Consider the following 27,927-nt stretch of genomic DNA (forward strand, 5'->3'; position numbering starts at 1 on the left):
TAATTAAATGCAACCTTGAATAAAAATGACATGCCTCATTAAGTAAAAAAATCCTTCATGCAGAGATCAATTCCTCATCAGTAACCAGAAGCACTCGGAGAAAACCATTTGATGTCTAGTCAGGAATAATCAGAAGCGCCCAGAGAAAACCATCAAAATATTGTCAAGATTAATCAGGAGCACACGGAGAAAACCACCATAATATTGTCAAGAAATATCGGAAGCACACGGAGAAAACCATCAAAATATTGACAATAATAATCAGGAGCATACGAAGAAAACCACCATAATATTGACAAGAATGATCAGGAGCACCCGGAGAAAACTACCATAATATTGACAAGAATAATCAGGAGCACACTGAGAAATCCACCATAATATTGTCAAGAATAAACGGGAGCACACGGAGAAAACCACCATAATATTGACAAGAATAATCGGAAGCACACGGAGAAAACCGCCACAAGTTTTCTTTGATATCATAAAATTACAAAAAAAAAAATATTAAAAAATTAAAAATAAAAACGAAAAAAAATTCTAAAACTGATTCTGGCTTGTACTAGAACTCTAACTTTGCACATCAAAGAGAATTTCACAAGCTAGCAGAATGTTTGTATTTTTTCAGTTTGTTACTGTCGCGTAATTACCTGTTCTTGCGAACTCGATGGCATCTTTAACGACTTTAACGACGGACTCGATGGAGGTTGTACCATCGTCTACGGGAACCATGACGTCAGCGACGAAGATGATGGAGCAGATCCCGTTGGCAACGTCGATGATAACACTGGAGGAGACTTCGACAGACATGATACCACCAGCAGAAGAGACTTTAATGCCGGTAGTGCTGGCTGTACAGGAAACCTCAACGGACGCTGTTTCGCCCTCGATGGAGGCTTCAATGGTTGCTGATTTGACAACAACTAACGAACATCGGTGCCGTTACTGCGACAAGATTTTCTCAAACATCAGCAATGCTCGTCGACATGAGAAGAGAGAATGTGCTAAGAACCCTTATCGTAAAATGTTTGGCTGTATTAAGTGTCGCAAGCAATTTACAAGAAATGCTAATTTGAAGCATCACTTGGAGGCATGTAAAGGCCCTGCAGAGCGGCAGAAAGTAAAGGTATCGGTGCAACAACGATGCATCGATGTGCATAAGAGCATGCCTGGAAATGGTACAACCACAGTTACATCGTCATCTGGTTCGGGTTTGACTTCAACTAGGCATCCTTGCTGCTACTGTGATACGTCGTTCGCATTTTTCCATGATGCACGAAGACATGAGCGGAGCAAATGCATGAAGAATCCTTCTCGCATGAAGTTTTGCTGTGATGAGTGCCTTAAATGGTTTACTCGAATTGATAATTTGCGCCGACATGCGAAGAAAAATTGCAACGGTAGAGTCCGTGCGCCTACTGCTGAACTACCTGCCGACATTTCGACTCCTCGCTTTAGATTGGAGACTCGTGAGCGTACAAGCAAAAAAACAGATGTACAGAAACCGATTTCTATGACGTCTGGACATGAAAATAAACCTAAGACTGTGTTCGGTGCATTACAAGTAAACGATAATGGCTTCTACTTGGCACAGTCTGCATTTCGTAGAACGTTGAAAGACTACTATTATCTAAATACGTTAGGTGAGTCGAAGGACATTTGTACTTTTCTTGATGACATCAGACAGTACATAATCAATCAGCTTACTGATGATGTAGCAACAAACGGTCCATTTAAATATAACTTGTGGTTGGACTGTATATATGGAAAGCCATATCCGCGTTAGATGACAAAGTGAAGAAGTGTGCTTTCAAGACATCGGCTGCAGTAATTTACAGTTCTGATGATGTGAGGCAAACTGTTAAAAACGGTATCCAGAAACTCTGTCAAGAAGAGGAGAACTATGTCAGTAAAGGTTCTGTTTGGACTGTCTAGTATAAACCGATTGGAGCTAAGAATTAGTCATTTCACACCGATGCGGACCTAATAGATTGATTATAAGATTGCTAGCTTTCGTAAGTGATCCTATAGTAGAATAGAAATTATGTAATAAATATTATGTTTGTAAAAGAACTTGCGGTGTTCAATTCCTCGAACCTGTTACTATTATGTTAAATTGATGTTATATTTAATTTATTGCATCATCCTAGATCGTACCAAGGACCTTAGTCGATCTAATTAATTAGTATATTGATTGGAAATTTATTTAATGATTTCTGAACTTTTTCCCGAATCTCTAGCAATATAATTACGAATTTTCCAAGATGGTGGTGTTGATGACTTATAGGATGATGGTAGTATAGGTTTTAAAGTCTCTTTAAGAATGTTGAACATGGTTTATTGATATTATTATTTTTTTACATAAAATTAAACATTATTGCATCGATCGGGTATCGAACCAAGGACTGAAACTGATCGAATCAATCTGTAAAATGATGAGTGATTTATTTAATGAATTTTAAAATATTTCCCGAATTCCTAGCTAAATAATTACACGATTCCAATATGGCGGCCAAATGACAAGATGGCGGGTGACACAGCAATAATATTTGATTACTGCACTCTATCGGGTGAGAATTCAACTAACATGGCGTCAGCGCACTCTAGCAGACGATAACATGATGATGGCTTCCAGCAGACGAAGACAAGATGGCGGACGTGACATCATACTTGTTGACCTTGTTATTGGTGGTAGGTTAGTCTGTAGGTGATTTCCGTGGAGGAAGGATCGGTCGCCATTTTTATTTTTTTGCCCTCACCGGGTTCGAACCGCGGACTCCGAGCTCCGAGCTCCGTGTCGTTAATGTATGTTTTTAAATATTTTTCATTAAAATTTTATTAAATGAATTTTTTATAATTTTTTAAAAATTTTTTTTATTAAAATCGGATAATAAATTTACATATGGCTGACGTAACGGAAATTGCAGCGGTGACGTCATAATCCATGATGACGTCAGAGGCTTATCTGAGGCTGTAGACATAGACGCTTAAGCCTACATATGGACATTTCTAGCTGCTGGTATTTTTGAGGACTAAAACGGGAAATTACCCCTCGAAACGGGAATTTTTCCCTCGAAAACGGGAAATTTTTCCTCTAAACGGGAATTTTTGAGTCATTTTGAGTCATTTTTGAGGATTTTTTGAGTCAAAAATGGCCGCTGTGACGTCACAATCCAAGATGGCGGATTAGCACCAAGCACCACAACCTGATACCTGTCCCAGTATGAACTAGAACATACTACTACAATCCGATAAATCCGGTGATCTTAGAGGCCAATGAATGTCACCGAATCTTGAGATGACACGATTACCAAACTATTCCCGCAAAGCTGCAACTGATTGCCTTGCAGTGTGCGATGTCACACCATCCTGCTGAAATCAGGTTTCCAACTTTCTGTATTGCATGACCTTGTATTACATTTAGTGAATATCTGTTCAAAGCATTTGTGACAAATTAAGAATTTCAAGGGGGAAACAATGCTTGTTTAAAGAAATAGTCCACAACTAATAGCAATGACAGAAAAATAAAATCATTAAACATGGTGTGTAATACCGATTCCTAATATGTTAACGAATCCAGTTATAAGGATAATTAATAATTTGGTTTTTTAAAATCTATTAAAATAAAATGGGAGAGTGTTTTACATTTTATTTAAAACATATTAATTTTTTATTTTTCAGACTATGTAAATAGCTAGATAAAATTAAACAATAAATGTGTGAGTTAGTACAATAATATTTAAAAGTAAGTAATGCGTGTTTTAACAATTTTAAAAATTCGCTTCCTAATTCAAATATATAGATAGTATAAAGGAGTTAAAGTGATTATATGAATGATAATGGTAGGTAAAAAATAAACTCTTGCGCACGCATTAATTACTTAAATTAAATAGACACCACTTCGAAATTTAAACCCTGAATGGTTTTTCTGTGAATAAAACTTTATATAGAGTTGAAATGTGTGTATTGTTTTATTTAGTTATGTTTCAAACTGATCTTAAACTTTTGTTACAATCTGGCACCATCCGAGTTACGATTCACTCGGCGGATTATTTTCATCATCCAGTGTTTCCGGCGAAATGGCTCTCGTGTTATCTCTTGTACACGTTATTTAACCGCAAGAGGTGGGCGCTGCCTGTTCACAATACATCATTCGCTTATCTTCAGAGATATGTGAAAGCGTGAACTTTGCCTTATCGATGCAGCCCGTCTTTGTTGAACTCTTGACCTTGGAAAAGTTTTTGTTTTGACAGAAACTAAAATCTAAAAAAAAAAAAATCCACCTAATTGATTGATTGATAAGAGTAGATACGTGTCACTTGAAACTGTAGCAACAGCTGCGCACGCATTGCGATGGTGAGTGGGACATGGTGAACGCTGAATGTTGTTCGAGGGAAAACCCACCCCACCCCACCAACATCACTCCACACGCAGTTCAAGCGAAATTACCCTCAGCCTTTTTCAAAGATCATTTAATAATTCAGTCCATTTGTTCTCCAAAGGGCCCCTAACAGGAAAGTTTTGGGGTAGTTTTGATTTCATCCATGCTTATGTTTTTTGGGGTGCAGAATCCGAATTTCATGTTTGTTAACAAAATTTCGTGACACAACGTTAAAAAAATTCAAAACGTTAAAAATCTAATTTTTTGGCAGTTTTTTGCTCATGACTCAAAAAATATCAAATTTTCGTAAATAACATTTCTATTCAAAACGAAAGCACCTAAAATTTCCTAAAATTTTTCTTTTTAGGTTTTTTTATTACTAACCGTTCGGGCTATGATCTACGTTTGTACACAGATGCAAAAAAAAAATTCAGCAGAACAATACGTGCATTATCAGTTATTTTAAATTTTTAATAGTAATAAAACGAAATTATGGGTATATATATGATAGTATATCACTACAGTTTCTTTAAGCATATTTAATTAATATTGTGTGCAGAATAACAGTGGCGTAAGTTCTACAAGGTAAACATTATTTGGTTTTAAAATATTTAAATTACAATCTTTCTTTCGTTTGTTAGAAAGTTAAGAGCTTTATTTCCGAGTTTTTGCCAAATTTTTGATTAAGGCCCTAAAGTTTAATTTTTCCCCTCGTCATTAATATTATTTAATGGTTCTTTCTCTAAATTCTATAGATCCTGCTTTGCATTTATTTTTGTTTTGTCACCAATATTTTCAGCAGATATTCATTAAGTTCAATATAATGTGTGTAAAATTTCAGGCAAGTGATAATAACTAAGAAACACTTGAACGACTTTTTACATCCTTGCATTACACTTAGTGAACATTGGGTGAAAATATTAGTGACAGAACATAAAATGCAAGGGAATTATAGTGTAAGAAATTCAACAAGAGCCCTTAATAAAAGTAATGAAGAGAAAAAAAAATAGTGTGTATTTCCGCACTCGCCAGTGATGTGTTAACATCTAACCTCGGTAACGAGCAAATTCATCTGTTCTAATGTTGCTAATACACTTATACTAATACAAAACTTGTTCACGAAATTTAACTTAGAATTTTTTTTTAATAATGCCGAGCGTGATAAATGTATACGCAAATAGTGTTTTCAGCTAAATTTCTTGACGCGAATCACACGTAGTTTCCGCACCCGCCGCTAGAATTCGCTGCCGGAGCAGCTACGTCGACTGTCGAATCTTTCCACTTGCACACCGAAGTTTTAAACCGTATATTGAAACGGATCCGACAAAAGAGATGAATACTTAAAAAAAAAAGATTAAACACCGGCTTTTAACCTGGTATTTGTAAAAGAATTTTAATATAAAAATACTTACCATCTTGCTAAAAATTCACTAAGCAGTTAATACTATGAATTTTCCCTTTCGCTTTGTGAACTTGGTTCGCGCCTTTCGTCACTGATGACGGCACCGTGGGTTGTTGTTACAAGATGTCCGTTCCATTCGCATTATATTCCGTTCACGGAAACTACTCCCACCGAATGCCGTGCGCAGAGAGCTGAGATGTTGCACCTTGGCGTGTGGCGAGCGGTCACAGGCGCGTGGAGTGGGCACTCGAGGCGAGCGGAGCGTGGCTGGTATTGTTCCTATCGCGGGCGACGAGTGCGAAGGTAACAAACAACAGTTCAAGGTGAAAGGTGTCCGCCGACGCTATAAAGAGCTCCACCCGGGTCGGTAGGGACCACGAGGCCAGCAACTCCTCCGCCATGCAGACCTTGCTAGCGACGCTCCTATTGGCCGCCACGGCGACTGCGGCGAGGAACCTCACCTTCCCCGACGGCTTCCTGTTCGGCACAGTCAGCGCGTCCTACCAGGTCGAGGGCGCCTGGAACCTGAGCGGTAGAGTGGCACATTCCACACCACGTTCTTCCGAGTGGCTCTTTCAGCAGGGCATGGCTCATTTCGAACAGTTTCACGGGCAGGCGCCACTGCTGACTTAACACTGGCTTGTTTGCCTTAACCAAAATATTTGTTTGTATATGGCGTGAAGTGGGATTCTGATAATGTCTTAGGGCTCAGGACACAGCCAACTGTCTGGTCAGCTGAGTGAGGTAGAGGGGTTGAGGCGGTGACTATGCTGGGTTGGTGGCCCCAGCCGCTGGTCATTGCCGAAGCCCTAATTACCCTCCCGATCAACAAAAGGGAGTGATCCCTAACAGTTATGTTTTTCTTAAACCTCTGAAATGTTTAAAAAGTGAACTGGAACGCTACTCTTCCACCCTACCCTATTAGGGCGCATATGTGGGAGGGGAAACGTGAGAATGCCGACCGTAAGGTCGGAATAATCTGTACATGGCGAAATGATTTTTTTTAAACACAACTGTATAATTTTTTTGGTGTGACACATCAATTTTGTTACTCAACAAATTTTGTTAGGCCTACAATTTTTTTTTGTTACAGTAAGTAAAAATTGGTTTATCCATCTACGAACAAATATCTGTTTGATTTTATTCATAGATTTCTTTGTTTATGACATAGGAAAACCTAAAGAGTGAAACACATATACGAATACATAAACAAACGGAGAAAAGGCCGTGTTATTGTGTATTCATCGATTTTTTGTCCATCCCTGAAGTTTTTCTATGACACAGTGTAAAGCCGCAAAAGCGTATGTCCATGAAATTATTTTTAATCGCGTTTTGTTATGGCCCAAAATATTTTTGACGTATTGCACTTAGTTAAATAATTTCCAGTTGGAAAAAAATTACTTATTGTATTAATAGAAAATTTGTAACGACAGCAAAAATCATCTAACTTGTTTTTAATTGCCTGGACGTAAATTCACTCTCATGCAGTTTAAAAACCAACAAATAAATTTTGTGCCATCGCTGTTCAACATTACAATTTTTTCATATTATGTTTGTTTTCTAACTTTTTGATTTGTGATATAAAGTTTATCTTAAGATAAGAATATTATTATTTTTGTCATGACCCGTTGTAGTTGACAATTGTCAAGGTGAACCACGCTTGAATTTTTGATAAACGTAAGAAGCAAACAAAATAAAAATAGTGGTCATCACAGTACTAGTCTTCTGTTTTGCAGTGATTTTCGTTAGAATTTATTTCACACACAATGTATGCCTACACTGTAAGGAAACGTTGGTCGTTTCCCTAGATGTGTAATGAAAGTTTTCAAATGTACAGTTGTAGGGGGATATTAACCACACAAAATTGCTTGGACATTTTCCTAAACAAATATTTGAGAGATACTACGGATTCATGGGAAATCTATATAAATAAACATTTAAATATTCGTTCGTTCAAAATCTTAAATATCCGAAAGTTCTTCACCGATTGCTCCGAAATTGGAATACGTGCTTCTTTTTATACATCAATGTCATTCCTGACTGTTAAAAGATAGATAGGCAAAAACGTAGATTTTTAATACGTTCATTGCTATAGAGTGACATATAAATAAATATATAGGCATATAGAGGAAAAAGATATAGAAGGATATATATTTAGAGAATCAGAGAGATATAGATAAGTTTTGTATGTGTGTACATACTTCAGACAAATTACAAACAAAAAAAATGATTGAGGCATTATAACGCATGCCTGGTATTAGCTAGTTTTTTTTAATACAGATGTAAAATGTTGCGAACTTCCATTAGTAGAGACCGGAAAAATTCGCGGATTAATTTCGTGATAGGCTGAAATTCAAAAAAAGTGTACAATTCTGCTAGTTGTGCTATTGGTTCGCGGTTTAACTGGAGCTCTCTGGGCCAATGAGAGACTGTCGACCAAAGAAGCGTCGAATCACAAGCTACCCAGTGGAGACGACTTCTCAATTTAGTAACCCAATGAACACGCGTGTTTACTTGAGAAGTGCAGGGGATAATGGGAGGCTATCCTAGAGGTCGTCGAATACGCGAATTTTTCCGGTCCCTATCCATTAGTCAGATCGTGCACACAAGACTATCACGCCAGCGACAGCGACCTCTTGTAAAGACAGTGCTGCTGGTCGCTGTCGCAGGCAAAGGGGAGAACATCTGGGACCGGCTGATCCACACCAGGCCCGACTGCATCGCGGACCGCGACAACGCAGACGTCGCCGCCGACTCCTACCACAAGTACAAGGAGGACGTGCAGCTCATCAAGAACATCGGGGTGAGTCGCAGCCAGAGATTAGGGAAGGGGCACATGTGGAGCATTAGCCGTGAGACGCAGTAGCGGATCCAGAGGGGAGGGGGGGGGGGGGGCTAAGGGGCTCAAGCCCCCTCCAAAAGCATCTGGGTCCACTATTGTTTTAGTGTTTGCCTTGATATAAAGCCTAGCCTCAGTTGGGTCAAGCCCCTCCCAAACCAAAATCCTGGATCCGCCACTGGTAAGACGTGAAGCCTTCCTTCCCTCCCTTTTCCAATTTTCTTCTGATGTTCACACATCACATACCAATACGGCGGACGTTTAGTTATATTTGTATTAGCTGTCCAGCCTGCTTTTATTAACGACTGTGGTAAAGCTGTTCGGAAGAAAATAATATCAAATTATTACTTGTAAACTTTTTAATATACATAAGGCAAAAAATCTTCATAATACAAAAGAAATGAGTTGACAATTTTTTTCTTCCCATTTCGGGTACAGCTGATACATTTTTATACAAACAGCTGTCATATTGCTACGAATAGTACACTGAAATTCCCCTCTCATTTCGGATTAACACCCCCCTCCCCTTTATCGGCTATAATCGGACCTTGTGCTCCCTAATCTCTGGTCCGAGCTTCACAGACGTAGCGCCTCTGGTCCTTAGATTGCAGTGCGCGTGTACATGGGTATTTACTCTCTCTCTCTCTCTCTCTCTCTCTCTCTCCCTTTGCGTGATTTCTAACATCAGTTCGGTCCTTGTTTCGGTGTGCTCTGTTGCCAGATGCACGCCATAGAGCGCAACAGTTTCAGACACACCTTTTTAATGCAATAAAATTTTTTAATGTATCTGAAAATTTGTGTTTTGTAAAGAAAAATTTTTTTTTAATGAGAATTGTTAAAATACCTTTTTTTCTGTTGTATTTTATCAAGAGTTTCAACTGATAATATTAATTATTTTTTTTTAATTTCTGATTTTATCCTACATAATTAAAATATTTAATCTGGGTTTCAATAGTTTTATGCTAACGAATTTGTTTAAAACATTTAGATATTGGCTTTTTTCAGTATATAGCATATACTTTCATATAATGACTTGTTATCAATAGTGATTAAATTCTAAAAAAAATATTTCGCCTTGAAACAATATTTGGCGATAAGCATTTTATCTCTTTTTTCTGTGAGAATGAGTATAACTTCAATAATATTATTAGGTGATACCATTTTACGGTCCTAGAAATATCCAGAAGTAGTGTAGCTGAAAAAAATTACTGAAACTTATTTTTAACGTTAACAAGCCGGGTATAATCGACCTGGGAACAGCGTTCGCAATTTACTCTTAACTGTCATCTGAGCGTGAGACAGACTATAGATGACGCTTTAACCCTGATGTCCGCCTAGTGTGCCACCCTGTAACAAGTGTATTCGTCACTGAGACATTAAACAAACTTTTCACATTTTTTATAAAAAAACTTCGATAATCTGTTTATGTGCTTCAAATTATATACGTATAACAAAACTCGAACTTTTTTTATTCCTGTATATCCACTGTTGTTACACATGCATTTTAAATTTAATGCTTTTAATTCTTTGAACTCGTGTTATAATCATTAATTACCTAAAAAATCAAACTAAAATACCTATAAAGGCAGGATAGTTTGATATGTATGATACATGTAAGTCCAAGCAAAGAACCATTTTAACTTATGCTATCTGTTAATATTTTTAATCAATTTTTAGAAGGAAGAATGGTTTATGAAATCACCTGTGTGCATCTGTATATGTTTGCAATTTTTGTGGTGTTTTGTGCATTGGTTTGTAAGTTTTTATATGTGTATATATTTTAACAAAAATATTTATTTAACAAAAATAAATGAAATGTCAATATAATTCTGGGGCGTATAAGTACTTTTATATATATGCTCATGACGCTATTATTTTGTAAATATGGATAACAATGCATAGAAGCATGTTTTACAGTTTTTCAACATCAATTGAATTTTTCATGAAACTGAGCCTTAAAACTAACTTAAGGGTAAGCTGTTATTGGTAAAACATATGAAAGATTTCTATGAATATTTGACCTAAATATGCATTTGATTTCTTTGTAAAATTAAGTACTTTAAACATTAAATTAGTTTCAGAAATCAAAGGGGAATGTTAAATCATATATTGTTACATGTACTTTTGCAGTTCAATTACTACCGGTTCTCCATTGCATGGCCCAGGATTCTACCCAAAGGAGACTTGTCCGTCATCAACCAGGCGGGCATCGACTACTACAATAATCTCATCAACGAACTGCTGGCAAATGGCATCTTCCCTGTTGTACGTATCAAGTGTCAGACAATATAAAATTTAACCATTACTTAAAATTACTGAAACCTGATACAACAATTTGGATAGAACATGGCATCTTGAACGTACGTTATAGCTGGTTTACGCTGGTTGTCATAAAAAAAAATGTGACCTTTTTTTCCAGCACTCACCAGAGATGTGTAACATCTAACCTCGGTAACAAGCAAATTCATGTGTTCTCGTGTTGAAAATACGCTTATAATATGAAACTATGACACATAGTTTAAAGTAGAATTATGAAAAATAATGCCGAGCAAGATAAATATTCGCAAATTGTGTTTTCAGCTACATGTATTTACGCGAATCGCCTGTAGATTTCGCACCCACCTCTAGAATTTGCTGCCGCAACAGCTGTTTACTATTGAATCATTCAGTTTGCAGACAGCAATTTTAAACTATAAAATGAAACGGCTCTAATAAAAGCGAAAACAATTTGTAAACATACTAACCTTCGGCTTTGGAGCTGATTTTGACAATGAATTTTAGTAAAATACTGCCCATCATGTTAAAATTCATTGAACATTTACTACCATGAAGTTTTTATTTGGCTTTGTAAAATTTTAGTTCGCACCATCCACCACAGATGACAGCACGGTGATTGTTACACATTTCCGTTCCTTGACTCCCGTCGCATTAACAAAATTACTCCCATAAAATGTCGTATACCTTAAGCCAAGATATTACAAAAGAAAAAAAATACACGAATAAACAACAAAATGAGCACTTAAAAAACTGATAGCAATATCAGTTGACATTGTCTTGACCTCTAGTATATGTTTTTTCTATGATAACCAGAAAAAACAAGCAGTGGCGTATTTAAGTGTAAAGCAAGTACAAACATTAACATAACTCTTACAACATCAATTTTCCTAATACCTTAAAAATATAAAGCGTTTTTGGCCTCGTGACATCAGTACTACAACCAACTTTTATCACCAGCCCGTTAGAAAGCTATGAAGCAAACACATTTAATTCATCAATTTACATTTTTTTTTCAAACCCCAGTGTTATTCTTTCATGCAGCACACATCCGTGAAGACTTCATTTCAGTTAAATCGGGCGCAGATAGTCTCGTAGTCATGCGGGAACTAGCACTTAAGACGAAAGGAGATTCTCACCTTATTTTTCATTCAGCGACGAGTTACTTTCGAATTGTACCCGCTAAAAGCCAGACCACTCGCAATAATCTACCTGTCCCTCAAATACTTTTTCATTTTGATGCTACCAAAAGAATAGAATGGTGAAATGTTTGGGAAAATATCATTAAACAATTTTTTTACACTGATATTTATTTATATTTTAGGAGTTTTACCGTACCTAATCAATTTATTTATATATATATCTCGGTTAGTTTTTGTATCAAAAATCAAAATTAAAATGTGTTCAGACGTAAATTAAAAAACATATGGAAGCAGCTAAACAAATTAAAAAAATAAACTTAAGAACCTTTTAAGATAGTAACATTTGTTAGCAATACCTTGCTAACGTTTTGGAGGTTATAATTTAATCCACCTGCCAGTCAATAGTCACACCTCGGGAATCTTTTGACGGACGAACGGATTTAGCTTTTCGGGCCTTTTTTTTATTAGCTTGCAGTCAACGTGATTCGACGGAGCTTTTCGAGTCTCGCTCGGTCAATCCAAGTCACTCGTCAGACCTCGAACCCAGTCAGCCGGAGTTTTTGACGACAAACCCACATCGTCTCGACTGGCCTAAGGTGGCATTACAGTAGCCCGTCGCCTCCGTCTGTCTCCGTCCGTCCGTCCGTCCGTCCGTCCGTCCGTCCGTCCGTCCGTCTCTCTTTCGTCTGTAAACGACACGCAGCTAGCCAAGCGATTTACAACTTGACTTCATCCGTCCGTCAGAATATTTGCCCAAATAAGGGCTGCCAACAATCCATGTTTTTCTCTCGGAGATTCGTTACAGATTTTGTTTGGTACTTACGTCGTGTTTAAGCACGTATTGTAATAGCATTTCCTCGGAAAAAATTTCAGAGTCGTGATTAAATTGTTGGGAAATGAGTTAAGAACCTCGATGTTTTAGTACAAAACATCTGAACGATCTGCACAAACACCACAGGTCTGTTCTGGTAACAGTTTACTGCCGCTGCCAAAACAATAGATATACCTAATACATACATCCGTCCGTCAACTGTTACAGCTTGCCAAGCTTTTGACGGACGGATAGAATTTTCCGGACAATATGATTGTCTGTAGATCACGTGACCGTCGGGGATGGATGACGTACTGACGGATACGAAACCTAGTTGCGTACTCATTTACAACACGTGAAAGAATAACAATCGAAAACATTTATTTTTGCGCTCTATATTTACTGCGCCTTTGGTGACTACTTTACAAATAGGTTGATTCGAACATCGAACATCCCAATTGTAGACAGGAATGTTATCCGTGCGACAATGTAAAGTCATTAACACTAGGCTAAAAACACGGACCACCCACAAGTTGGGACTGTTGTACACGGGCCTTAAATAGGACCGTGCCCGAATTCAAGCGCTTCACTTGCGTTCTTAACGATTCTAGACGGGTTTAGTGGTTAGGCCTCTTCAAACGATATCAGCCAGCTGAACAGTTTATAACAAAACATTTTATTGGAAAACCGATTTTTAACTGAAATAAGTAATTTTGATCACTTTATTAGTGTCGTATTTATATTTAAATTCTACCTGTGATTCTTAGTTGCGATCGGTGTGTATGTGCATGTATTTGATAATACTTCCTTATAAACATGTTTGAATATTAGTTTTTATCCAACTAATGTATTAAAATAAAATATAAAAAGATAAGTTTTATAAATTAAAATCTATACAAAAGTTTTTGTTTCAAATTGCGGCGTTTCTTCAACTCTAAGTACGCGACAAGTACAGGTACTTCAGTTGAATTGGAACCGTACCCAAGTTTATTAGTTTGGTCAAATCTTACATAAAATAAATAATACTACAGAAATACATTTAAAAATCACGATTTTCTCTCTTAGATGCATTCATTAAAATATACACGCCTAGATATGTAAAAGGTTTGGCTGAGATGTGAATCCAAAAACTCATGCTTTTAGATATAAATTATGCTAAATAGTATTTAGCCTCAGTTACAAAGCCACGGATCCTAAATAATTTCTAATATTTAAAATAATGAATATATTTTTAATTTCATATACGAAATCTTAAGGTTTTTGCAATAATTTTACTCTACAAAATGAACTGATATCTTCCTTGCAAAGATTGTTTTAATTAAAATTGTATTCTATCTTTAGGTGACCATTTTCCACTGGGATCTTCCCCAGTATCTTCAAGACCTAGGAGGAATGATGAACTCGATAATAGTGGACTACTTCGAGGACTATGCGAGGCTTTTGTTCACACATTTTGGTGACAGGGTAAGTAATATTTAAAAAAAAAACAATTTTTATGTATAAATACTAAATTCAGTGCAAACGTGGTTATTCCAGGATGGAGCATTTAACTTTTAAAAGGAAATAATTATTTAAATGTCAAGTTTAAATCAAAGAAAATATATCGCAAATTTACGAAACACACTCTACATTAATAAAAAAAAGTAAACTCTAAAACAGAACCTATACCCTTAATTTTAAAGGAATAAAATTATTTTTATTCTTGTACCTGCGGGAGACAAGGTCTAATTCCTATTTGTCAGCTAAACGAAGCAATCTTCGCCACCGTAGACACGAAATGTAATACAATACAATGAAAACTGAGATATTCACGCTAACTTCATGTTTTACATATGCCTTTAAAAGCAAAAATAAAAATGCTGCTCAAACAACGTGTAACAGATAGCTAACTACTCTCAGTCGAACTTTTTTGTTGAGAACACCATAAATTCGGGTATCAAAAAATGATATGAGGATATGTCATAGAACGCCTAACTCTGTAGCTCAGTTGGGCGCCTGCCGCCCTTTAGTGTGGAAGGATTCTGGGTTCAAGTCCCGAGAAAGGCATAACTGTAAATTGGTACAGCCTGAATTCGTTACCAAAATATGTCAAAGTCAGTAAAACTCACAAATTATAAAGAAACAAATTTCTGGCGCGTTGTCGATAAAAAAATCAACACATTTATAAGAACCAGTAGCCCAAATTAAATTAATTCTCAAAAAGTAATAATTTAAAAAATCTGAAACTCTGTTTATACGTAGTATTTTATCGTATTCGTATCAAAATCACATTTTTCATTTCTACTTGGTTTCCACACATTGCAGTGAAGGCTTCACTAAAATAAGAGGGCTTTTTTTTCAATCTACGATAGCTTATAAAAAAGACAAATTGCATAAAACTATAATTTTATCACCAAATGTACAGCATGGTCTTACTTATTTTTCTACATAATCGTAAAAAATATCGAGGCATTTGTCATATCGTAATACAAGCTTCTCGATGCCTTCTCGGAAGAAGTTAGCCGCCAATGAATAGAGATACAGGGCCAGCGCCTTGATCGCCCCCTCCCTCACGACGCCGCTGTGAGGCGGGTGGACTAACAACGCGGTGCATTCTGTCCCGATATTCGCAAAACTTGCGATAACTCTTGATGCGGAAAAGAATTAATGATTTGTGCAATAAACTTTATAATTATTATTAATTTTTTGTGAATAGTGTAATTGAAAATTAAAAAAAAGAAGCATAGACTAAGAGTCAAGCTTTATAATAGTAATTTAATTTCGGTATGTGAAACACTGTGATTTGAAATGTCCAAAGGACTCTTAGACTTGTGAGATAGACTTTATAAGTGTAATTTATGTTAGACTGGAGTGTTTTTTTGTGTTATTTCATTTTATTGAGCGGGAGGCTTAAAAATTATTTTAAAAACGCAGAAGAAGATAAGAGGTATTATCGAAAAAAACGTAGGAATAAACCGTCAAAAGTGGCGCAAAAAAATGGCCAGTGGGCTGATACGAGTGTACGTGGCGCGAAAAAAAAGGCAATTTTTTTTTCATTTGAGATCATACCCGCATACTTACTATCCTAAATTATTATCCCTATTACAATACAAAATAAAATTGGTTGTCTGTAAAGTCGGATTACGGGCGATAGTATAACGTTACAACGTCATAACAAAACATTGATGAAATGTTTGCATACTTTTATGAATAAAATTGAATCATTTTTATTGAACTATCACTATTTTGTATGAATACAAAGGAGTGAAATGAAATCTACAATTTAATTGATAAATTTACATTTATTTGCACTCATTAATTCAAATATGTTTATTACTTTAACGAAGAGATTATTTCAACTATAACGTTTATACATGTTTGCTATTATTTAACTTATTCCAATTTGTGTTATTCTGTTAAGGATAGGACGACTATAGGAAAAGTAGGAAACGAATGGGAGTGTTTCAAGTTCATAATGTGCCTCGAAAAAGTCAAATCGATGGTTGTTCCAATCGAGTGGAAGAGAGATAGATGCGGCGCAAGCGTACAATGAGCGTAACGGGACAATGACTCATCCTTTTTCGTGCGTGCAGCCGGTGTTCATCGATTTATTAGACGTTGTCACGTCAAAAATATTAATAATTTATTTCTCTATACCTAATAATCAAGAAGATTCTCTTCCAACGTCGTGGACTCCACGCACACATTTTTTTTTTTTTTTCAAAATTTTCTACTCCCCATTTAACTGGGAGGTGTTCCATACCACCAAATACCCATGTCCATCCACCCTCAGCCGTGCGACGCCACCGAATACTCACGTCCGCTGTTCTCCGCCAGGTGAAGTGGTGGATAACGTTCAACGAGCCGTACACGATCCTGTACGGGTACCGCAGCCAGTGCTTCGCGCCGGGGCTCTTGGTGTGCGGGGTCGGCGAGTACCTGGTCATCCACAACCTGCTCAAGGCGCACGCCAGGGCCTACCACCTGTACGACGACGAGTTCCGGAGCACGCAGAAAGGTGACGACGGCAACCCGCGCCCGTTTCTTGATGCGTCGGGCTGACGCGGTTCGCGAACACCACTCCCTTAAAGAACCCTTTGACCAAAAGGATTCCCGCCTAGCCAGGGGTGTATTTGAATTTGTGAGGCAGGGTGAAAAGTGCTTCTGGCGCGGTATCTCCTCCAAGCGCAAGGCTGTGAAAATGCGCGCCGTTTTCTCGTCCCGCATACGGCAGCTATGATATTACATCGTCGAGATATTTAGATAAATGTGTAATGCGAGTCCCTCGAGTGCTTTCAAGAATCTGTACCGGGTGTTTCATGCCTAAAACGTATACTAAAACCATGCGTTTTAGCAATTAAAAACGATATACTGAAACAGAAATACCTATTCGCTTCCAGCGTATTCTTAAATGTTTTTCGTAAACCGACACCACTCTGATATCTCGAGCAGCTTTAAAATCATAAACTCTGCACACCGTATGCGTGCCAGGGTAGGCGGAGCCCTTGAAGTACAACAGCCTCTTTTGTTGACTTTACGAATAATAGCAGGGGAACAGTACTGAATCGCCAATGCATGCTTCCGTAAAAGGACGATTCGCACTGGATCCTCTCATGCATCCTTGTGGCCTTTGAGGCGTCTGTGGCGCTATATCTGAGCAACAATTAGAAATAGGCTAATGGAACTACTAACAGCGTGTGTTCCATCTTACGTTTCATGCCTGACACGGGGATGGTTAGCATTTTGCATGCATAATTTCCCCCTTACGTGAGCGTAATTGTGTGTGTTTCATATGGGTAACATCTTAACTCTCGTTATTTAAATGATTCATGCAATGGGGAATTTTTATTTAATGCAGTTTTTTTGGATCTACGCCATTGCAGTTTTGCACTGTTTGTCATGGGACATATTGTCCGTGTTTTCGTCGATGTGTTGTCCATAATACTTTTTTAGTTTCATAGTTGGTTCTTACTTTTTCAGTTCCATCGTTGGTTCTGTTTGTCCGCATCAGCTGATTTAGTCTTGTTTTCTGTGAATTTTTTATCTTCATAATTTTTATGTATTTTTATTATTTTAGGAATTTTTTTCATGATAAAAAGTGCAAAGCTGCAATGGCGTATGTCCAAAAAAAAACTGCATTAAATCATCTTAGCTCTCGGTACACGGCATTTCGTATGAATACTTTCGTGAATGGAACAGAAGTCACACGGAAATGTGTAACAACTATGCTGCCATCTGCGGCGGATGGCGCGAACAAAGTTCACAAAGCCAAAAGGAAAATTTATTTGGCTAACCGCTTAATGAGTTTTAACCAGTTGGGCAGTATTTTAATAAAAATTACTTGTCAAAATCAGGTCCAAAGCCAAGGTTTAGTATATTTAAAAAGTTATTTTCGCTTTTATTAGAGCCGTTTAATTATATAGTATAAATTTCTCTATGCAAATTGAATGATTGGATAGTCGATGTAGCTATTGCGACAGCGAATTCTAGCGGCGGGTGCGGAAACTACGTGTGATTCGTGTCCAGAAATGTAGTTGAAAACACAATTTTCCTAGATATTTATTACGATCGGAATTATTTTAAAGAATTCTAAGTTTACTTTTGCCTCCAAGTTTCGAATTACAAGTGTATTTGCAACATGAGAACACATGATTTTACTCGTTACCGAGGTTGGATGTTACTCATCACTGGCGAGCACTGAAAGACTCACTCACGTGGTCTTTTTTCTTTCAGGTAAGATTGGCATGGCCTTGGGCACAACAATGGCTGACCCAAAAACGCAATCACCAGCTGACATCGAAGCAGCGGAACTTTACCAGCAGTTCACGGTAGGTTTGAATTATTCTTTTTTTGGTGGATTCTTTGGAAACTGAAAACAATTCGTAGCTTTATTCTTACTGTAGCTTATATTATTTGAGCCTTCTTTATCAGTTATCTGCTAAGGCGTCACATCGATTTGGTGACGAAACCCAATTGCCAATGTCACCAACCCCAATACTAGGGGAAAAAATATAAATTAATGACTGCAAATATTACCGAACAATAATATTGTAGGCACAGTCATTTTCAAAGCATTTTCCTGAAACCAAACACGTAAATTAACACGATTCATGGGAATATTATTATTACTATCCCCGATATGTAAACAACGCACTGTTGTCAAACTAAATCAAGGAATACAATGGAGAGAGGAGTCAAACGACATATATGGATGTAACTTTTACACACGAAGTATAATTTTGCTTTTTTGTTGTTGGTTTGGTTGACTGCGTGTTTTATTATAATAGTTTTTTATTCAAGTTTATGATGATAAAACATTAAGCTGCAAAACTAATTAAAGGTACCTGAAACTTAAGCACACTTCATAAAGGCTGAGAGAATGGTGATTGGTTTGTAGCTATTTATACTTCTTAAAATCTCTGTTAACATTCTTGTTGCATTGAACGTGACGCAGTTTTTAACTGCAAAAGTTATTCTTAAGATTAACTTTAAAATAATTTTACGAGCATTTTTATATATATAATACTAGGAGGATGTAAGACGACTAAAGCGCCCGTTGAAAGATGATGACCTCCATTGTTTTCTTTCGTAAACATATTATCCTCTCAGTAACCCTTGGATCTGCTAAGATGATGAATGCGAAAACACTTTTGTTTAATACACACGAAATTTTTGAAGTTATACTTATGTAAGTGCACTGCAAAAATATTATGACGAAGGTAAATTTTTTAGACGTGCACGCACCATGCAACAAAATTTTCGCGGGATGAAAAAAGGATACATAAAAAATTGCTAACTAAAAATAAAAATCATTTATGTGCTTTTAAATCATACATTTTAGTGGTTGACAAAGTGATTAGCGTAACTATATATATGATTTATTTATATCCATGTTTATCTTTTCTCTTTCAGCTGAACTGGATGGCCCACCCAGTCTACAGCAAGAAAGGTGACTACCCAGACATCGTGAAGGAGCGTGTTTACAACAAAAGCATGGCGGAAGGACTTCGCAGGTCAAGACTTCCGAAGTTCAGTGAATACTGGGTCAACTACATCAGAGGTTTGATTTGTACCTGATTTCTTTTTTGTATATACGCATCAATTCGTCAGCAAATTGTAACCAAGCATTCATTAAATAAGCATTTAAAAATGAATTAATTTTGACATTATCTGCGATCACAAGTGGAAATCAAACGGACGAATAAAGATGGAAGTTTATCCGTTACGAGACAATTTACTACCGAAAAAAAAATCGTTTTTTGGTTATATTCTCTATTGAAATTAACATTCTGAAACGTAAATATAATACATAGTACCCTCACAAACAGGTTCATCATATCTTCTGTGAACAAAATTCTTATAATTACACCCTCAAAGCTATTTGTAATGATAGTGGTTATGCAGTGCACAGTAGTGTTTGATAAAGAAGTTTTTAAAAGTAATATACACCTCCATTGTTTTCTTTCGTAAACATATTATCCTCTCAGTAACCCTTGGATCTGCTACTGGTGCGTGTAGTCAGATTATTAGTCTAGGTACAAACTACAAAAAAAAAAAACTTTTCTTTTTTATTTATATAAATATACTTCATTCCAAAGTTCCACAGTCCACCTTTGTATGAGAGTAATTTTGAAATAAATAAATAAATGATTTGGACAGTCGTTCAACCCCACAGTTTGAATGACGGAGATTTTATTCCCACAGGAACACACGATTTCTACGGCATGAACTACTACAGCTCCAACCTAGTGAGCGCACCCAATTCAACCACCAACAGCTCCGTGATCAGCCTGGAGAACGACATGGGCAACCCTGTGGTGGGCAACGACCCGAGCTGGATTGTGGGACCAAATCCAGACTTCGCGGTGAGTGTCGATGGCTGACGTCATCTCGGGCCAGTGTCGCTTCATGCGGTTTGGACAGGAGTGTTTGTTTGCCAGTTTCTACGCGTATTTCTTCTAGATCAGTCGTTTGCATGTTCGATTTTGATAAATTTACCTAATGCATCATCGAGAGACCTGCAATGTGCACTCTAAGAAAAGCGTTCGGAAAAAAAAAGACAACTATCCAGCCAAAAATAATTTGTGCAAGATGTAGCCACAGTGGCAATAACGCATAGCGTGATAATTCTTAAGGACGATCCACTAAAATTCAAATTTTAAAGAAAAAAGTTTGCTTTTTGCTTTTAGATCTTAAAAGCTTGAAAACTATTTAATGAAAGCAAACAATTTTATTCTTATGAACATTGAATAGGCTTGCCACGAACGGCGACGTTTCGCTCCACTGTCTTGTTAAAGATTCTGTATTTATTATTTATTTATGTTCATGAGAGTTCCAGAGTTCATTCACATTAATTATTTAACTTTGTAAATACAACATTGATTTTATTTCCTTCCGAATTTTTTACCTATTCTGCTGAACCAAACCAATGCTACAGATGGGTTTTAAACTATTTATATATATATCATTGACCGTTTTATTTATGTAGATATATTTACACGACAGTGTTCTGTTATTAAATATACAATAGACAGGTCTTTAGGTCAACAACTCTATGTTGATGTGAATTCAGCTGAACCCTTTAAGGGCTTACTGGCTATGCCATGAACTTATTAAACAAATTTATATAAAATGCATAAACTTTTCAACTATTTTTATTTCGAAAACAATTCTTTTAGGAACTTTTACTGCAATTTTTACGTTTTCATTTGATTTGCTGTGACTTGTAAGATTTAGTAGCACATCAAAGGACCAATCAAAACTCAGTTTTTGACAGTTAAAAATATTTTAACGTTTCATTACTAAAAACGTTCTTCTACGACTAACCATAGTTTTAGCAAGATATCTAAGTGATACTGACCGAAACAAAAGTGTATTTTTTGGGTCAGGTGTAGGAAACCTCTTTGTATTGATGTTTAAAATGTTAATAATTTTGTTGACTTATCTGACAGTTATATCCCTGAAGGAACGTGCAATTGGAAAAAAACGCATTAAATCACTGATTCAACAACGCCATTTTACCTACATTCTTTCAAGTGACGCCAAGGGGGTATAATAAAAACGTATCTATTTGGTATAGTGAATCGAGCAGAATCTCAAAAGTAAAGACTTTTCTATCAATTACCATAATAACAATTCTGTTAGGAAATAGTTTTACCTCAAATAAGCGGTAATAGTCGATCGAGTGACTCGTGGATCAGAGCTCTGATGTTTAAGACCTTGTGTGAACCTACTGAACCAATCAGGCGGACAATTACGTTTAAATCAATACATATTTATTTTTTTTCTCAAATAAACTGAGATATTGAGATTCGGAGAGAGGCCGTAAAATATTATAAGAGACATTTGTATGAATTGTGTCCAACGTATCATCCAGAAAATTATCAAGTTAAGGTCCCTACAGTCTGGATGCTCCAATATTAAAAGGAAACAGAATTATAATAGAACAGTTTTTTTTTCAAGAATATTTTTGAAAGAAACAATTTTATTAAATGGAGTGTTTTTGTGCAGAATTCATTGTCTAAACAGCAAATAATTTTGTAAATCCGATTTCTATATAGTACGTAAAATATTTTGTGTGTTTGTTCCAACTAAAATTAATTTTATTATTAACTATTAGTTAATTCTGAACCCTACTTTATATTTTGTCTCTCTTTTCACATTACTAATCTCAACAGAAAATATTGCTATAGCAATCAGTATAAATACGTAAGTGATCTAGAGTGTACATGTCATTGTAATTGCTTCAGTGTTGTCGCCTAACTTTGTCACACTAATTGCATGCAGACTCATATAAACATACACGAATACACATACGTCATATTAAATACATAAACATGTGGTCAGTGTAAGCACAGAGAGAGAGATTGTGTCACATACATAATAATATTAAACGTATTTGTAGCATTGAAAGTACAGTACAGTACAGTACACAGTACACAGTACACAGTACACACAGGTACAATGTAAACACTACAATACTAGTGATGGCACACAATTTTGAGTGGTATCTATTTCATGTTTTCTTATATGACTTGAAGTTATTTAATTTCGATTTAATACAAACGCTAAAGCTTGTCAAAACGTATGTTTTTTATAACTATGAAATAAAAACTAACGTCAAAGAACTAACTATTAATATGTAAGCCTATGACGTTCAATAAAGAGCTTTTAAAATAATTTTAAGCAATGATTTACTCATGCGAGTGTTTTTTTTCCAACCACCGATGGGCTATAAAAAAAAAGACAAATTAACGTAACATAATAATTTTTTACCGTAAGTTCAGGATGGTCTTAGCTTAGTTATTTTTCTGCACAATATCCAAAACGATCGAGGTAACATGCTTCTCCGTGTCTTCTTCGAAGTTAGTCGCCAGTGAGGCTGATAGACTAAGAGTGGGGCGCATGGCTCCCGCCTCAAGACTTACCGCCAGAGACGCGATTAGGCGGCGCAATAGAAGGTAGAGATGAGATATTTCTGGATATATCATTGCCATGGGAATGAATGCATTTGCAGTACAGTATAAAACCCTCTTCTTGTGTTCATGGGAAAGTTAATTTCTACCACTCTCGAACCCACACGAAGAAGCAAATAGTAAATAAAATGTAGATAAAGCAAATTTCTTTTTACGGTATAGACTGAAGTTCTACAAATTAAAATTTAATATTGCATACTTTTTTTAATTTTTAGTTTTTTAAAGTGCACATTAATGTTTCCAAACATTTTGTTACCATTTTTTTCCTAAAAATATTTTACAAATATATTGCAAATAAAAATTGCGACCACAATAAAATCTATTATTTTTTCACCGCACAAGGTCACGCATATGGTCATAGAAACATAATTTCATATGAAGACAGAAGTGAATACACGCTGTTTTATTTTCTTCTAGCCTGTTTCTTAGAATGGACGGTAACAAGTCCTGCTTCATTCAGACTTTCCTACTCTGAGTCGATGATTAATGTTAGCTGATCATGTCTGGAGGGAACAGTTAAATATTGTTGCATTTTTTTCTAGTACTCACCCAAGGACATGAGGAAGGTTCTGAACTGGGTGTGGAAAAATTACGACGGTGTCGATATCCTCATCACGGAGAATGGCTGGAGCGACCACGGAACGCTGAATGACGACATGAGAGTTCGATATTTCGCGGTAAGTTGTGTTTGACAATAACTCAAATTTGTATAAAAGAATTTCTGAATCCATTTGAAAGTTAAAACCTGTATATTTTTTTAGTATAACGTATTCTTAATCCTAACATAGCTGAACAAATTCTTTATACATGTATGTCTTGTTAGTTCGCTTACTTCATCCAAACCACACAAATGGATTTGGATGCTATTTTAAATATCATTTAGATAATTCATTCCAGAAGATTTGTGTGTATAATAAATTCATATTAAGTTTTAAGATGTCTAGAAATCTCTTTTTTTGTAATCAACTCTTAAAAAGACGCTTTTAGTGATCTTACTTGGCTTGCGCTGACTTATACATGACTGATACATCAAATTAACGTAGAAAGAATTGTAGTTCTAAAAAAAACCACATAAAAGTCCGCGATAGCATATTTTATCTTCTAAGGATGACTCAGAATAACAATTTTTATCTTTTAAAATTGGTTAAAAAATAATGAGTTATTTGCGAAGATATTTTGGCTGGTATAGTATTTATACTTTTATAATTAAATATGTTGGCATTTAATTTAAATCAAAGTTGACCTTCACGACATATAATATGCTAAATAACGCCACATTAGTAGATCGCGACTATGCGAACCAGGGGTGGGTCGCTTGATATCAATAAAGCCTCTAATATAACCTTTGTTCCTCTTGAAAATCACAATAATTAAAATCATGATATTGACTAAACATTATAAGACATATCACTTCGTAAAATTTGCCTTATTTATATTGTTATTTATTTTTTCTGATAGTTGAGTGAAGTTTATTTCCATTATTAAAAAAAAAATAGTTACATGTCGGTACTAATGGGGACACATTTATTGCATTAGATATAAAAATTATGTTTGAATTAATATTTAATAGTGGTTTATAAAATCCATGTTATTTTTAATGAAACATATGATATCAAAGTTTTGTCTGCCATTACAGATGTAAATGATTTTGATTAAGTTTTGCTTTGTGTACATAAAAAGCAGTAGAAAAATACTCAAACTTCTAGAGTTATTCCTTATAAACTAAAAAAAAAAAAAAAAAAAAATGCTTTTGCTGAACCAAGAACATATTAATCACTGTGCAGTGTTAAAGGTTAGATGACTACCGTGTCAAGGGTGAGCCTGAGTTGCGGGTAAGCCACGAATTTGCGTGCAGTTCACAGCGTGTCTTGAGAGTTTGGACAAGTTAAACAGAACCAAATCAAAAGAAATGTTATTCCACTAACAAGACCTCGCTGTTGACGAAATGCGCTGCGGTTTCAGAACTACATGGCCGGGATACTGGACGCGATACACCTGGACAACATCACAGTTCTCGGCCACTCGGCGTGGAGCATAGTGGACACGTTTGAATGGGCCACTGGCTACACGTGAGTACCCGTCCCACACGTTTCCGGCAGTCCCCATTAGACTGAAATATCACATCATCACATTGTTCTGGACATACGCCATTTCTGGTTTACACTGGTCTGGACCCCTATACGTTATCAGTTTATCTATAAATTTACCTGAATCCTGATTGGAGGACTGAACTGAACAATTAATGACCCCGCTACGTTGGATTCTAATATTGAAGTACTTATCGCATTTCTGTTTTTTTTTTCAATAAATAAATAAAACATATCCCAGGCATTATTTACCTTGTTGAAACCCCGCATTTACTAACAGGCTTTAGTCTGTAAGCGCCGCGATGAAAAAACTTATTACTTCATACGGGCGACTACAACTAGCATGATGATCACACCAGTTCACAAGTCGCCGCCTGAGTATTGGAGTGTTCTATGTCCACTTTTTAGGTTTTTTATGCTATGGACACGAAATTAACATTAGTATTCATTTGTACTATATCCACACACGTCTACGCACATAAAAATGTTTGTTCTTAATTTAAGACCAATATTATTTTGTTCTATGTCATGATATTCAAAGTTATTTGAAATTTCAAATGCTTATATCTCAGTTCCGACTTCAATGGACATAGAACACTCCAATTCTCAGGCGACGAAGTGTTGACTTCAACAAGCAGACAAAGCTAAGTCCGATGCTACGCTAAACAAAACAAAAATTAGCGCGGATGCTTTATTGCAAGCAATATTAAATATTTAAAATTGCAGCCACAGCTAAGTTTTTCTTTCAGTTGTGTCAGTTATCCGGAAAAATGAGCGAAGATTGCTAAAAAAATTTAATTTCTTCGTGAATCAGCATATGGTTCAATAACTAGTAACTTTCCCTGACTTTTCCATTACTTTCCATGACCAAAATTTCAATTTTCCTTGACAATTTTTTTTAAATATTTACCTATTTTGAATTTTTTTTAAAGAAATAAAGACAATCCAACCTCCACCATCCCTGTAGTATCAGGGTTCAAGCATAACCTTGCATTAGCCGTTTTACAGATTGTATGAATATGCACTAAAACGCCATCTGGAAAACAAATGTGTTCAAAATCTGAGTGATGGCAGACAGAAACATGACACTTCCTCTCAAATTACTGTTACTGAGGAATTGTCATTACTTTTCCAGGGTTAAAGTGATTTCCCTGACCAATTCAACTTGTCTGACTTTCCCTGACCTTTCAGAATGTGGACGCCCTGTCTCCAGATCCCTCAGCTCAAGGATGGATTGCGTGTCTTGCTTATTCTATGCGACCATCGCAAAATGTTGCATGCAACTGACGGGACTGAACAATCACCTGATTAACTGTCAGTCGCCCTGAGGTACCCAACTGTCAGTCGCCCTGAGGTACCTGTCAGTTGCCCTGAGGTACCTGTCAGTCGCCCTGAGGTACCCAACTGTCAGTCGCCCTGAGGTACCTGTCAGTTGCCCTGAGGTACCTGTCAGTTGCCCTGAGGTACCTGTCAGTCGCCCTGAGGTACCCAACTGTCAGTCGCCCTGAGGTACCCAACTGTCAGTCGACCTGAGGTACCCAACTGTCAGTCGCTCTGAAGTAACTGAGGTCCCCGGTCTCGGTCCGATTGCCGCAGAAAAGTACCTACTGAGCAGTTACCTCGTTTAGTCGTTCCGACATGACGTCACACGTGAAAAACTTACAGATTATGTCATAGAGAAAACCCAGAAGAATGGACTAAGAAAAAAACCAATACATAAACGTAACAGAAAACAAGTCCAAATCAGTCAAATGTCCTAAGAAGTCTACTGTGGTCTACTGTGTTAGTCTGTGCTGTCGTAGTTGTGTTTTCCACCGTTTAGTATCATTGTTGGGTTTTTTTCTGATTGTCACTGTGTTGTCCAAGGTTGTTGGTAAACTGTATTCACTGTTCTTGTTGCAAATGTCACGTTTTGGTCAGCCCACTGTGTTATTTTGTAATGTGATATTGTTCCATAATATTCTCTCTGCTGGTATACGTAATTTGTACCAAATAAAGTTTTTTAAAACTGCAATGGCGTACTTCCAAAAAACTTCATTAAATACGAAATAAGTATTTATCTCGTAAATTGAAGATTGACCTAATTTATGCTGTTCCAGTGTGCGGTTTGGCCTTCATCACGTGGACTTCAACAGCCCGAACAGAACAAGAGTAGCAAAGGAGTCCACCAAATACTTCGCTGATATCATAAAGAATAGAACAGTGCCTGCAAAATATTTGGATTAAAAAGAACTTACTTCCACAAACTATAAACTACAAGTGACGTGTTTTTGTAAAAATTAGTTTATTAAATTTTTTTCAAATATTGTTGAATCAAAGTTATTTCTCATTAGATATTTTTAACTTCTTTACTACTAATATTATGTTGAGTAATTTTACATTTTCAGTAAAAAATACGCGGTAAAAAAGTTAATTTTCTTATCATTAGTATCGCTTTATTATATTTAGATGGTATAAATAAAAGTTTCATTCAAGATGGTAAAGTTCAATGAATCACGTTAAATTTTCTATAAAATATATCAGATATTACAAGACTAGTT

At 36.3% G+C, this 27,927-nt stretch overlaps 2 protein-coding genes across 3 annotated transcripts in view; one reads left to right on the top strand and one right to left on the bottom strand.

Annotated features, from left to right (window-relative positions):
• LOC134543067 (heterogeneous nuclear ribonucleoprotein Q) overlaps window positions 1-27,927 on the bottom strand; it is a 778,099-nt gene that overhangs the window by 745,653 nt on the left and 4,519 nt on the right. The window lies entirely within an intron of this gene.
• On the top strand, window positions 6,157-27,692 carry LOC134542799 (myrosinase 1-like). The gene is made up of 11 exons (XM_063387333.1): window positions 6,157-6,312; window positions 8,450-8,583; window positions 10,750-10,884; window positions 14,188-14,310; window positions 16,663-16,843; window positions 18,559-18,653; window positions 19,738-19,885; window positions 20,530-20,690; window positions 23,843-23,977; window positions 25,263-25,369; window positions 27,487-27,692. Exons 1-11 carry the CDS (start codon window positions 6,180-6,182, stop codon window positions 27,611-27,613), a joined length of 1,479 nt encoding a protein of 492 aa, XP_063243403.1. The 5' UTR covers window positions 6,157-6,179; the 3' UTR covers window positions 27,614-27,692.

Source organism: Bacillus rossius (assembly GCF_032445375.1).
Source record: "Bacillus rossius redtenbacheri isolate Brsri chromosome 9 unlocalized genomic scaffold, Brsri_v3 Brsri_v3_scf9_2, whole genome shotgun sequence".
NCBI classification, from domain to species: domain Eukaryota; kingdom Metazoa; phylum Arthropoda; class Insecta; order Phasmatodea; family Bacillidae; genus Bacillus; species Bacillus rossius.

What these genes read in the sequence shown, in the direction of transcription:
- LOC134542799 (XM_063387333.1), top strand. Translation starts at nt 6,180, where the DNA reads ATGCAGACCTTGCTAGCGACGCTCCTATTGGCCGCCACGGCGACTGCG. An exon ending in GGGCGCCTGGAACCTGAGCG is followed by an intron (nt 6,313 to 8,449) that starts GTAGAGTGGCAC and finishes TCGCTGTCGCAG; the next exon opens with GCAAAGGGGAGAACATCTGG. An exon ending in AACTTTACCAGCAGTTCACG is followed by an intron (nt 18,654 to 19,737) that starts GTAGGTTTGAAT and finishes TTTCTCTTTCAG; the next exon opens with CTGAACTGGATGGCCCACCC.